Here is a 13201-nt window from a genome sequence, read left to right on the forward strand (position 1 = left end):
TTAATGACTTTCAATTCAGTGAAGCTTTCTCAAAATTTATCAATATTTCAATGTATTACTTTGAACACTTATATCAAATTTTATTAAAATTAAACAATAATTAAAAGATAATCAAACTATTTATATTTTAATATATTTTTAAAAGTATATATTAAGTTAATTTAGATTTATACAAATTTGAATGAAGCATATAATAATTTCTAATTAATACAAAATATTATATATATAATTTAAATAAAAAATAAATTTCAATCAAATAGTAAAAATTAAAAAATATCATTAAATTTAAAATTATTAAACGATATAATAATTATAAAAGTTATATTGTAATTTGTTCCATCCTAGTATTTTTGTTCAATAAATTTAATAATAAAACAAAATAGTCACAAAATAAAGAAAATATAATAAAGAATAAAATACAACAAATTGCTTTATTATGTAATCCACGCACTAACATATTCTCAAATGCAAAAACTGAATTTTATTCTTTTTCACAATACTATTATGTTATAACGTAGTTTCTTAAAAACATTCCAAATCTCGTGCATGAAAATACTTGTTACGGAAAATACTAATTATAAACATTCAATTATGCAGAATTTTTATTTTTATTTATCTTGACATTGTTTTTATTTATTTATTATTATTATTTTTGACTTTTTTTTAAATTTAAATGTATGAAAAAAAATCTTAAACTCTTATTATATGTAAAAAATTCAAGAAATTTTACAAGATCTAGTCTAACAGAATCTATTAAAATCTGACCTAAAAATCTTGCAAAATTCATTAAAATTCTGATTTAAAATCTTGCTGAATCTTACAAAATCTTAAAAATCATGAAAATCCCATCGAGTCTTTTTTTATAACTAAAAAAAAATTCTTTAAATTTCTAATCTAATACACTCCATTAATAAATATATCTTTTTTAGAAAGAAATAAAAAAAAAAGTATTTTTTTTTTCTTTTTTAATTTTGTTTGCTTGGTAAAGAAGTAGAGGCAAGGGTTTTAGGAGGTTTTAAGCATCTATTCCTCGTGTTCCGACGCAGCCACCAACCATCTTTGAATCTTCACCCCGACCCAATGTCCACGCCTCCGAACGAAGCTCCGAAGGAGCAATCCGACCCCAAGCCAGAAGACCCTCCTGCGGATCAGCCAGGTTGGGAGCCTCCCGAAGCAGAGGAGCAGGAGGAGGAGGAAGAAGGAGAGTGCGGGTTTTGCCTCTTCATGAAAGGGGGTGGCTGCAAAGACGCGTTTGTCGATTGGGAAAAGTGCGTTCAAGAAGCCGAAACCAACAACCAGGATCTCCTCGAAAAGTGCTCCCAGGTCACCGCCGCGCTTAAGCGCTGTATGGACGCCCATTCCGATTACTACGAACCCATTCTCCGCGCCGAGAAGCTCGCCGAGGAACAAGCCATCATTGAATTGGAGAAGGAAAAGCAAAACTCGCAGCCAAACGAGGCCCAACCCCAACCCCAACCCCAACCTCAACCTCAACCTCAACCTCAACATGCTTCTAGTCAAGACCAAAAGTGAGACCCTTTCAATTTCATACTTGTAACGTCAACGCTAATAGATTACAGTTACTTTTCACCCTCGCTCTCTCATTTTTTTTGTCACAATAATTCGAATGACGAATATTTTCTTACTGGGAATTGGATTCCCAGCCCTAAATATGTTCGATTAATGATTTTAGTTCTGGTTTCTATTTTTCTCTCTAGTTGCTGACTTATTTGATTATATGCTTGTCTAACCCTAGGATACCAAATATGTGACATTGGGTTTTCTGCTTCATGGCTGTGTTATAACTTTATCGGGTGTGATTGGGAATCAGTTGAGTTAAACTTAATTGGGGTTGAAAAATAAAAGCTACACTCACTAGCTTATGATTTTTTTTTGCATTGGAATGTGTATTCTTCTGTTGAATGTGGTAGTTAAACGTATATATAATGATGGGGATGTGTTTCTGTTGATTTTGGAATTTAAGTGCAAGAACAAGTGGGGAATGAGATATGAGAATTAGCTACACTTTCAAATTCTCAGTTAAGGGTTTGTTTGGATGATATTTTTTTGACAAGTAGTTATAAGAGAAGGAAATAAAGAGGTAAAATGAATTAAGTTTCTTTCACTAGTTTTAAGTAGCTTGTGTATCTTAGTATGGTGTTAAATTACATTTGTTGCATTCTCGTCATAATCCGTGATATTCAGGAAGTTATGGACTTACGGGTAAATGTGGTTGGAATTGAAGCTGCAATGTTGATGTGGTTAAACCAAAGGCCTTGAAGTTGTGACCTAAATTGTGGTCGTGGTGATGAACCGTTTTTTAATACTTTGTATGTTAGCTAGCTTTTTGAAGAGTAAGGGGAGGGAGCTTTTGACATTGCTTTTAAAACAGTTGATATGGATTAATTAATTTTTAGAAATCCATCTATCTAAACTCATCCATCTTCTTAAAAAAGTAAAAGTGTGAGTATAAGTTGATTTTAAGAAAAAAGTTTGATTCATTTTACTTATTTTTCTATTCAGCTGCTGTTTTATGCAGATTTTGCAAGTTGAAATATGCATACCGCTTGATGGCAGCATTTGCATTTTAACTTTGTATTCAGTTATATTTCCTATTCTGTATCTAATAAATAAAGAGAAATGGTAGCAATATACTCTCTTAACATTCTTTTAAACACACTCTACTTAGTTGAATCTTATTGGAAAACTCAATTCGGTGGGTCCTACACCCTATTTTGCGATTCACTCTCTCTCCTTTGATTTTGTGGTTTTTAATAAATTTTAACCAATAAAAATCTGTGTTAAGAGGAGTGTGTAGCAAGCTAGCACTTCTCATAAAGAAAAAGGTTGACTTTGATTAAATAATTGTGAAGGGCCTTTTTGTTTTACCCCAAAATCATGTTAAGGGCTAAATGCCATGGTTTGCACTGTGCTGCTGCAAAATTTGAGTTTCTGAAATCAATTTTGTTAGTAGAATTGATCTGAAGGAATGTAAATCGTTTTAGCCATATTTTGGTATATTTCCTAAAACATGCCTATATTGGGAGGGAATTTGAGGATTAAAACATAACTTTTGATGCACTGACCTTAGAAGTGGATGAACTACGTGTTTGGTAACACATGCTAACAGTTGAACCATGTTCAGCAGTCAGCAGAAGTTACAAAGTAATTTCTGCATTTTATGCTAATAATTGATCCATGTTCGGCCGAAGCTAGAAAGAGTAATTTCTGCATTGTTTTCAAATTTGATGTGAAAAAAATAATACCGAGACTTGAGTTAGGGATGTGTATCCAAAACAAGCACGAACTATGAAGTGGATGTTTGAATTACTGATTTTCTTTAGTGACAGTTTGCCATACTTCTGTTTATCTTATCTGTAATGCCAAAACTTTATTTGAAGTGCGGACATGGTTAGAAGCTCCTTTTCTTTCTTTTCATATGTAATTGGGTTAAAAAAATTTATTGTCATCACAACCTCACTTTATCAGTGTTTCTCAAGACTTGCAATGAGCTCGATCGATACAAAAATTTACATCTTATTCATTTGTAATAAATTTCCTCATTTGTACAGACATTAACAAAATGAGCACAGGTGTAAACATCATCTCACCCTCGCAATATTTTTGTCACCCGTGACATGCAACTATATTACTTTATACAAAAAGGAAGATTTATTCTTGAATTCTCAGCATATGAAGGAAAGAAGAAACAAGGTGTTTTAGAAAAAGGACGCCAAACAATAAATCCATGTTCTAACTATATGTTGCTTTAGCAAGCCTAATATCACATTACTCATCTTTATCATCATCTTCATCGTAATTGAAGGGTAGAGGCACAGACTTGAATGCACGATACTTGCCAACATTGTTCAAGTGCTCATTTTCCAGTCTGAAAGTTAGAAATGTAGCAATTATCAGATAAATCAAACGAAATTTGTATGTAAGGATTGTTTCTCTGAATGATGCATGGCATGCTAATTTGTGATACGTAAGGCAAAGAAAATTGATTATAAAGAGTTGTAAACTATGGTATATCCAACTGCAATTGCCACTAGGTTAGTGTGATTTTGGGATTCACTGCTATATCATTTTATTCAAATCCTGATTAATTTCTAATTTACCTGAAGAAATTCCATATGCCACGACGAATGATCTCTAGACTTGCAACAATGCTGGTCATGGCTTGTTTATGCAAGAAGGTGAAGTTAAATTTCAAGACTGTCTGCAACCAGGCAAATCTCAGCAAGACATTAAGGACCTGCATGGGTCCAATCTGTCAGCAATTTTCCAATTTTAAAAACAGAGAAACAAAATATCAATCATAATTGTAAAACATCTTTGAAAATTTCAACTACATTTGTTTCCTCCTTGCCCAGTGGGGTTAACTGACTACATACCATGGCTATAAAATAAACAATTTTATGAGGGACTACGAGTTTGTCTCTCAACCAGCGATTCTTGGAATGCTTTTGCAAAAGGCCCCAGTCAATTACAAGGTCCCAATATGTAGAAGCAACTGCTGCAGATATTGAGAAAACCCATGCCAGCACTTTCCATACCATTGCATTGTTAAGACTATAGGCTGTCCTTAGGCAAACAGCAATAATCGTGAGGAAATATTTCAACCCGTTATATCCTTGCATTGGATCTTTCTCTTCGAACAGGCGCCTAAGACACTGCAACATGTTCAAGAACATTTTATTTAAAACTACAAATTTTATTCAAAAACAGCTCGACTCAAGTATTTGAGATGCATAAATACAGATAACAAACTAAAGATTCTCTTCTAGGACACAGTTATATTCCATGCAAATCAAACACCGAATATAAACATCTCTCTTAGGAGAAATTTAAACCTTGATTTGTCATGTTCTGAGAGACTAACCCTTTTGTTAAATTAACCTCCCGGTTGTTGATCCTCTTAATTATATAATGAAGAAAGTCAAATATAATTTTGTGGTTTCTTAATATTAATCTTTTCCACTTATACTTCTGTTCAGGAGTATATTACATTATTTGTTACTCACTAGTTACTTGCAAAAAAATTAAACAAACGGGTATTACTGCCCTGTTCATTTCCGTTTTTACCTCCAAGAAGCAAGTTTCTAAAAGTTGATTAGAGTAGAACAAATTTAGTCACCTGGAGGAAACGAGACCAGTAGGGAATAACAGCAACAATGAATGAAAAAGTAATGAATAAGCTGCTAGAGTTGCACTTGTTTTCTCTCTTTTTGAAATCTCCCCAGCCATAGTAGCAAATGTAGAACTCAAAACTTCTCAAGGCTTGCACCTGAGTACACAAAAGGATCAAAATGTTATATATGGGCAAAGAGAAAATTGATAAGGAATTATAATCCATGTTTAGTTGTTTTAATATGGTAACAAACCTGGCTGGTAAATTGGTCTGCCAAGAAGAAATCCGGGAGTGTGACCTGAGATACATGAGAAATAACAAGTGTTGGACTACCCAAGAGAATCAGGAAAATGCAAAGACCTTGGTATTTGCAAGGAGACTACTATACCTTGTAAAGAGGAGCACATATACAGTGAAACAGGCATATGAGGAAGAAAACCCTGCTTGAGCGATAAAAGATGTTTAAGGGGCAGAATAAAATAGCACTCACAATCTGCAGAGTAATACACAGTGAATTTGTTATGTAAATATATTTAAAAAAAAAGGAGAAAAAAATTGTGTTTTTAATTCCTATACTTTCAATTAAACGTGATCAAGCTCATTATATTTTCTTACCGAAGAATTTGATACTCAAATTTAAAAAAATATATGGATTTAGTTCTTAACTTTTGTTGTTTTTTAAAGTTTAAAGACTAACTTCATTGATATAAAAGTAAATGGACCTTGACCACGTTTACCTAGAAGTATAAGGATTAAAAAGTAAACACACATTATTCCCCCAAATAGAAGAAAAAGTTTAAATTGTTTCAAACAATCTCCATACAAGAAGCAAGATGAGTGGAATAAGTTCAGTCAGTGTCTTGTAATCCTCTGTCTCTGGATCTATTTGCATGTCTAGGTTTGCAAGCACACCAGCTAGTGCCAACACTGCTAGGCCAAAACCAAGGAGAAGCACTTGATTGTGACCCAAATCAGTGCCTTGTTTAAAGCCAAATATGAATGAGTGATTCACTCTGTACCTCCTCCAGAAGTATATATTTGCTGCATACATCAGCATGTGTAGAACTACGAATCCATACAGACTGCAATAAATAAAGTTTTACATAATGTTTCATGTGGATTAATATCTGCATTGTGTTGATTTTAGTTGGTACAAGAAATGAAAAACTCTTGTTGATTGGAAAAATTACCTGTGTAGTGGGAACAAGGTATCCATGTACTTAGTACTCCCTTCGTGATCCAATATGCGACGGGTGCGAATGATTAGAATAAGGGCTAACACTAGAGCTGCAGTGCATCCTGCTAAGAAACCTGAGAATTTATCGACAGTGTCATGAGAAAGATGAATTCAGAATCAAAATTTGTCCTCTCTTTCAACCCAAAAATAATGGTTTGAATTATACAACAATATCTTGGTGCTTACCCATGGAAAATGTAACTCTATGTCTTTCTCTCTTTGCTTTTGGTCTTAAGATGCCCATGGCTTTATTACGATTTGAGTTGTAAAAGTGTTTAGTGAATGTTTTTTCAACCCTATCCATAAGCTTTGTGACCTGCCATGGGAAGTGTCAAGTAAGTGTAAGTCGTTGCCAAAAAACATAAATAGTGTTTTTTTAATGAATGATTTTAATTCATTGACAAAGTAACATGAATAGATTAATTAGTACATGCACTAACACTCTGACAGCGTAAAATGATGTTACACTAAACATCCAATCGCAAACTGTCATGTATGGATTAATAACAATGTATAAAAATTAAAATTAGCACTCTTACCTCATCAGAGCTTCCAAGGGGGGAGTCGTCCACCATTTTCATGTAAGCTTTAGCTGCATTTCTTGACGTGATCTGCATCATGAAGTTACCATATGAAGTGATAGAAGAGACAAAATTGTATGTCCAAAATTTTAAATGAGAAAAATGAAGTGAAGGGTAATTGAATTTGCACCTTATCATATTTCTTCATTATCTTTGAAAATGCCAAGGTATTTAGAAAGCTGTTAATTTCATGAAAATGATTAGATAATCTCTTGGTGGGAGAAACATGTAGTAACTGAATACACTGGATTCTTTTCTTACTAGAATTACCTATAGCTTTTTAGAAGGCGAAGCTTGCGGTAGAATTCAATGAATGTCCTTTTAAGTTGTTCCTCAACTTTGTTGAGATTTTTTCTGCTGAATTTGAGTTCTGTATTGGCAGGGAAATTGAGAACACCTTTTATAGTTGAACGTGGAGTTTCATAGGTGTGGTTTAGTTGCACGTGATCAAGTACTTCCAAAGGAGCTGGTCTAGTACCCCTTATATTCGTTGCCTTCTTTACCTCAATTTTTTGTTTTGTATTTTGTTTTACATGGTCTTGATCATCATTAGAATCATCTGATTGTTCATGATGGGTGCTTCCCTCTTCGATCACTTCCATCACCATGGAAACCTTTCCTGTATATGAAGCATATAGCAATTAAACTTGTACACTTTTCTTATGTTTAATACACACTAAATAAAGATTACTGTTGAAGCATTGATATTCGCATAGTATGTTTAAAGTTTTAAGTTCGACACATTAGATGAGTTGTAATATCTATCTTAAAAAGTAGTTTAATAATGAGTTTAGACATGAAAACGTATTACTATATTTTATTTCTTTAGCAATATTTACCTACTTAAATTTATTAAAATGTTATTACAAATAAAGTAATATAAAGAGTGTATCTTTTGAATTGCTAATTGTTTCCCAAAATTAAAATTTCACATCGAGTAAATAAATGATATATAAAAAGTATATATTTATACATAAAATAAATGAACTTTGATATTTAATGTAGAATTGATTGTAATTAATTAAGAATGTCTTCTACTTTAAAAAATTAGTAGGAGACTTGAATCATAAAGTATAAGTGATAGTAACATTTTATATTAAAATTAATTATTTTATAAAATTAACTAAAACAACTTAGCAACATTATTGTTACAAAAATATCACTTTGATAATATTTGAAAAACATTATCTAATTATATAAAAATATTATTAAAAGACTTTAACAATATGAACTATACACAATATTTAATAATATGTTGTAAAAATTAATTAACAATATTTATATACAATTATGTAACATTTTTTTCATGTTGTGAAAATCTTTTTTGGTATAGTGAAGTAAAAAGGATGCAAACACATAATTATCTCTTTCATTAACGATCTTATTGTTAGCATAATTTTACTTGATTTTTCAAATAATACTTATAAGTGTTAAGAAAAGTTATATTGAATTAGAAAATAGTTTATGAATACCGTTGTGAAAACTAAAGTTGACTAAACGAAAAAAGTTGTGAAAATTAAGTCAGTTAAATGATCAAATTGATGAAGAAAGTCAAATAAACAAATGGCTTGTATCTTCGTCAATAAATGGTGACAAAAGAATAAGGAGTCTTGTAGAAAAATGAAACTGTTTCAATAATAATTAGACATAGAAAGATTAAGAAGATGAAAAATATTTGTAGGTCAATTAGCTGCTTAATTGTAAATAACTTTCAAGTAATGTGTCAGGTTTATGAGGAGAAAAGAGAGGTTAATTAAGATTAATTAAGTAACAACATGAAGGAATACATAAGAAAAATGGACATAATAAACAACTTAAAAGAATAATAAAAGAAGAAATATTCAACCAAAATGTCATATTATTAATAATAATATTTAATTAGAATATACACTCACCGTGTAGAAGTTTTTAATTTACATAATCAGCTAATTGTAGATTGTCATATAGAGCGATAAGATTAAAGTTATATATTGGAAATTTCAATTAACAAGTTATGTATGCACCGTTAATGTGAAAAAAATAAAAAATAAAATCATACAGTTAACTGATTAGAAATTATGATAGATATAAATGATTTTTAATGTAATTTTGTTTGATTCAAAGAAACTAAAGAGAGAGAAGGAATTAAAAATTTGATTTGATTATGAGAGAAGGGGAGAAGAAAGTTTTTTTTATTTATTTAGTTCATAAAGGTAAGACAAAGATTTTAAGAATTAATTTATTTTTATAATTTTAAATTTAAGAGCATAAATAAATATATTTTGAATATTATACTAAAAATGTTTAAAAATTTATTTCCTCCCTCTAATTTATCCCAATATTAGAGGGAGCTAAAATTAGGTGAAATTTTTTTGCTTCCTTCTCCTCCCCTCCCCTCCACTCTCTTCCTTTCTTACAAGTTAAACTAAACAATAAAAGTTTATAATATGTAAAAAGTGTAATAAATTTACAATAAATATAATTTATAATTAAATGATAATACAAAACTTATTTACATAGTCATTGCATGAACAATTTACTTTTTATAATTGAATAATATTTTTTTAAGTGTATAAAAATTAAATTATTATTTATATGGCAAAGACGTAAATTGACGAGATAGTATATCTCAACTTTTATGTATTATGGATTTTTTTTATCAGTTTTTATATATTATGGATAATTTTGCAAAACTATAGTAACTCGATTATTAGGTTACTTCCACTGTCACCGCGTAACATATTTTTAAATGTTATAATTTCTTTTAATTATAGATTTATTTTCTTTTTATTTTCATTCCTCTCGTTTATATTTTTCAAATTTTCAGCTTTTATTGCCTAATAATTTCTTAAAAATTTTCAATGACTATTAGATTACATTTTTAACATCTCTGAAAATTATTTCATGTATTAATAAATTATTTTTTAATCTTAATCTTTCAAATTCTAATAATAACGGTTGATGTTTCAATAAATTTTGTCAAATCAGTTGCTAAAGCTGACGCGAATGCCACATATTATAGAGAAGAAAAAAAAAATAACTCTCATAAAGGGTGCATGTATCTTGAGAAGGAAGAGAAAGATTAGAAGAAAATAACTATAAATAAAAAATGTGAATAATTAGAAAGAAAAAGAAAAAAGAATATAAAATGAACGTATAAAGTGGTTATGAAATTTAAATTATATAGTAAGATTACTTGTTTACAAACTTTTCTCCACCCCTCACCTTTCTAATGAATCATTCTTTGACATTTTTTATTTAATTTTATGTATATTTGTTGTTGAGTGTTGACAGTCTACTTTTATTTATTTATACTATGACTTTTTTATTTGTTGAATTTATAAGTTATAAAAAAAATACTTTTCAATGTTATTACAAAAAAATAAGATTATTATACGTTAATTTCGAGGGTCTTGATTATTCTTCATAAGATTAAAAATATTAATTAGATTGATATTTTATTCTAGGAACTAAACTTTTTAATCAAACACCACTTAAACGCATTTTGACTAAAGTTTCTTCAAATAAAATAAACAAATGTGAACATATATTAAAAAATTTAATCTATCAAAATAAAATAAAATAAACCGCAATCATTGATAATGATGTATGATTTAAAGAACACCTGCAACAACGTGTCTGATAATTACTGTTTAATGCAAAGTTAAACGAACCAACTAGGTTAACAACAGCGTATGTTATTAAAACTGCCACAAGATAAGTGATGACCAACATCTTAACAAGCACATCCACACGTAATTAAACTCAAATAATTTAATTAGAATGAGTTGAAACGTTAAATTTTTTTATCCAGCAAATCAATTCAGCATTTATCATGAATGACAAGAGTATTTTTTCTTCTTCTAATTAATAATTACATTTAAGATATTTTTTGATTTGTTAATGGTATAAAAAATTACATTTATATTATATCAACATTAGATTCATTAATAGTATCGATTTTTCAATAATGACGTTAAAAAATTATGTTGATGATGAGTTTTAGTTAATTTATATGAACTAATTAATTTCTCATCAAATATGTGAATTCTCATCCAACATGATCTGGTTTGACTTCTATGAAAAACAAATTATTCAAAGAAAAAAAAATAGTGGATCATGTTTTGTGATGTAAATTATTTTTTCTTTTGTGTTTTTGGTAGTTGGAGAAACGTACAAACAAAAAGACAAAGAAAAACAAACAATAATATGTGTTTTTCAATAAGCTAAAGGTATTTTTGTGATAAAAATCAGTTAATGATAAAATTGATAAATCTTTGTAAGATTTAAGGTTTGTTTGGATCTTTTTTTTTTAAAAAAATATTTATAGAGACAAAAATCTAAATATAATTAAATTTTTTATAAGTTAAAGCTAGTTTATAATTTATGTAAGTTAAAAATAAAATTTTGGAGAAACTAATATAAGAGTTAATCACCTACACTGTCAGTGTAAATTTTTTTTACACTGACAACCAATTATATCTTTTAATTGTGATATGTCATTGTTAAAAGTAAATGTGTTTATAGTGACATGATACAATTAAAAGATATAATTGGTTGTCAGTGTAAAAAAATTTTACCCTGACAGTGTATAGGTGATTAACTCCTAATATAATAAAGTTTTGCAAATTAATTTATGTGTAAGATTATGAAAAATCTTATTTCATTCGTTCCTTCTATTTTTCTCTTTTAAAATTATCTTAAATAAAATTTATTCAAACAAATACCAAAAAAAATATTTAAAATTTATTCAAAATTATGAGATTATTAAATAGAATACACTAAATTTTATAATTTTCAATAAATTTTCAAAAAATATATTCTAAAAAAATGTGTTCCCTAGCATATTAAAATAAAAAATAATGTTACACATATTATGAGGAGAGATATTATTAATTATCACAAAAATGACAAAAATGATGTAATAATTATTAGAGCTAAAAATATAGAAGCAAAATGGTGTGAGAAAGAATTATTACTGTTGAATCTGGCTTCTTTGGGCGTGGAAGCTTGCAACACCGCGGAGGAAGAAGCAACATGGGAAGCAAGACGAGTCATCTCCAGAGAGCGATCAAAGGAGGAAGTGGGGTTCTCAACTTTGATCCTGAAAGCAATGAAGGCATCCATTTGCTTGTTCAACATCTCCGCTTCCTTCATGGCCTCCTCCACTTTAGCCCTAAAGAACCTGTCCACCTTGTTGAACTCATCGTCCAGCCTCCTGAAGAACACCAGCTCGTACTCCCCTCCCTCCTCGCCGCTCATCAGGAACGTCGTCTCGTACCCGTCCGACCCGCCGCGCCCCACCGTGATGGCTTGTTGGCTCTCCACGTCATCGTTTTGGTGCTGGGACATCATTTCCTGTTGAGATACAAACATGTCTCGCATCGATAAAATAAGACATGAAATAATAATTTATAAAAATACAAACATACTCTAATGAATGAGAAGCCTTTTAGGTGATCAGCAAAAACAAAACCGTGAAGGCTTAGACCTCATCATTTAAATAACATTATATATTCTGAAACAAATATCATAAAATAACACCATCCATGAGTACCATGGGACTGAGAGGGTGGTAGTGTTTTGTTTGTTGCGTGGTGAGGCCGCTGAAGGCTCTGTAGAGTGTTAGCTTTCGCCTTAGCGATGTTGTTGGAGTGGGTGGTGTGGGCTTCTTCTTTCGCTTGAAGCGTTGGATTTCCTTTAGCTCGTTTTTAAGCTTGTTGTAGTCCATGTAGGCCTCTTCCCATTCGGGCACCATTTGGGACGTGTATTCTTTTCCGAACTTCATCTTTTTGGGTTCTTGGGGAGGTGAAGGTGAAGGTGATGATGGGTGTTGTGTTGTGTTGTATGGTGTTTAAGAAGTTTGATGGAGTTGGTATGGTGGGGAAGGAAGAGTAGTACTGTTTCGGCGCTTGTGTTTAATTAAGGTTGAGAAGGGCTAGAAAGGTAGGTAGACAACGCAGCTCCTGCAGGGAAATTAAAGTTGGGGCTTCGTGGCTTGTTTTGGTGATGCAATGGAAAGGAAAAACAAGTTGGTTTTGATTTTTTCTGTGGGGGTGAAGAAGGAGAAAGATGAAAAGGACTCTTTTTATGGTTGGGTCTTACGTTGGAAAACTTTGTCTCACTTCATTGTATGGATGTACGTGTTCAAAGAACGAGAGTCACCATACATATTTTTTCTTTTTTCCTATAAACATGGTTTTTTTTTTCTTTAGGTAGTTTTTCAAAATTGACAACTAAAAATTAATATATACTTATTTGACATAATTT

At 30.5% G+C, this 13201-nt stretch overlaps 2 protein-coding genes across 3 annotated transcripts; one reads left to right on the plus strand and one right to left on the minus strand.

The window, feature by feature from the left end:
• Positions 1-1004: 1004 nt before the first annotated feature.
• LOC109818650 (uncharacterized) lies at positions 1005-1717 on the plus strand. The gene has a single exon (XM_020384180.3). The coding sequence runs from the start codon at positions 1081-1083 to the stop codon at positions 1531-1533; it is 453 nt and encodes a 150-aa protein (XP_020239769.1). The 5' UTR covers positions 1005-1080; the 3' UTR covers positions 1534-1717.
• A 1802-nt stretch (positions 1718-3519) lies between these two features.
• Positions 3520-12995, minus strand: LOC109818648 (EXS (ERD1/XPR1/SYG1) family protein). Of its 2 annotated transcripts, none has more exons than XM_083071035.1 (14): positions 12489-12995; positions 11911-12289; positions 7223-7571; positions 7083-7131; positions 6911-6982; positions 6558-6687; positions 6325-6445; positions 5958-6216; positions 5523-5627; positions 5388-5432; positions 5141-5290; positions 4398-4676; positions 4122-4273; positions 3520-3889 (listed from the first exon to the last, which is right to left on the minus strand). In XM_083071035.1, exons 1-14 carry the CDS (start codon positions 12717-12719, stop codon positions 3790-3792), a joined length of 2421 nt encoding a protein of 806 aa, XP_082927161.1. In that variant the 5' UTR covers positions 12720-12995; the 3' UTR covers positions 3520-3789. The 2 variants fall into 2 exon arrangements, with proteins under 2 accessions (XP_082927161.1, XP_020239766.1); XM_020384177.3 differs by having other exon boundaries at positions 4122-4258; positions 12489-12994.
• Positions 12996-13201: the final 206 nt, after the last annotated feature.

This window comes from Cajanus cajan, chromosome 3 (genome assembly GCF_000230855.2).
Source record: "Cajanus cajan strain Asha chromosome 3, NIPB_CcT2T_4, whole genome shotgun sequence".
NCBI lineage: Eukaryota > Viridiplantae > Streptophyta > Magnoliopsida > Fabales > Fabaceae > Cajanus > Cajanus cajan.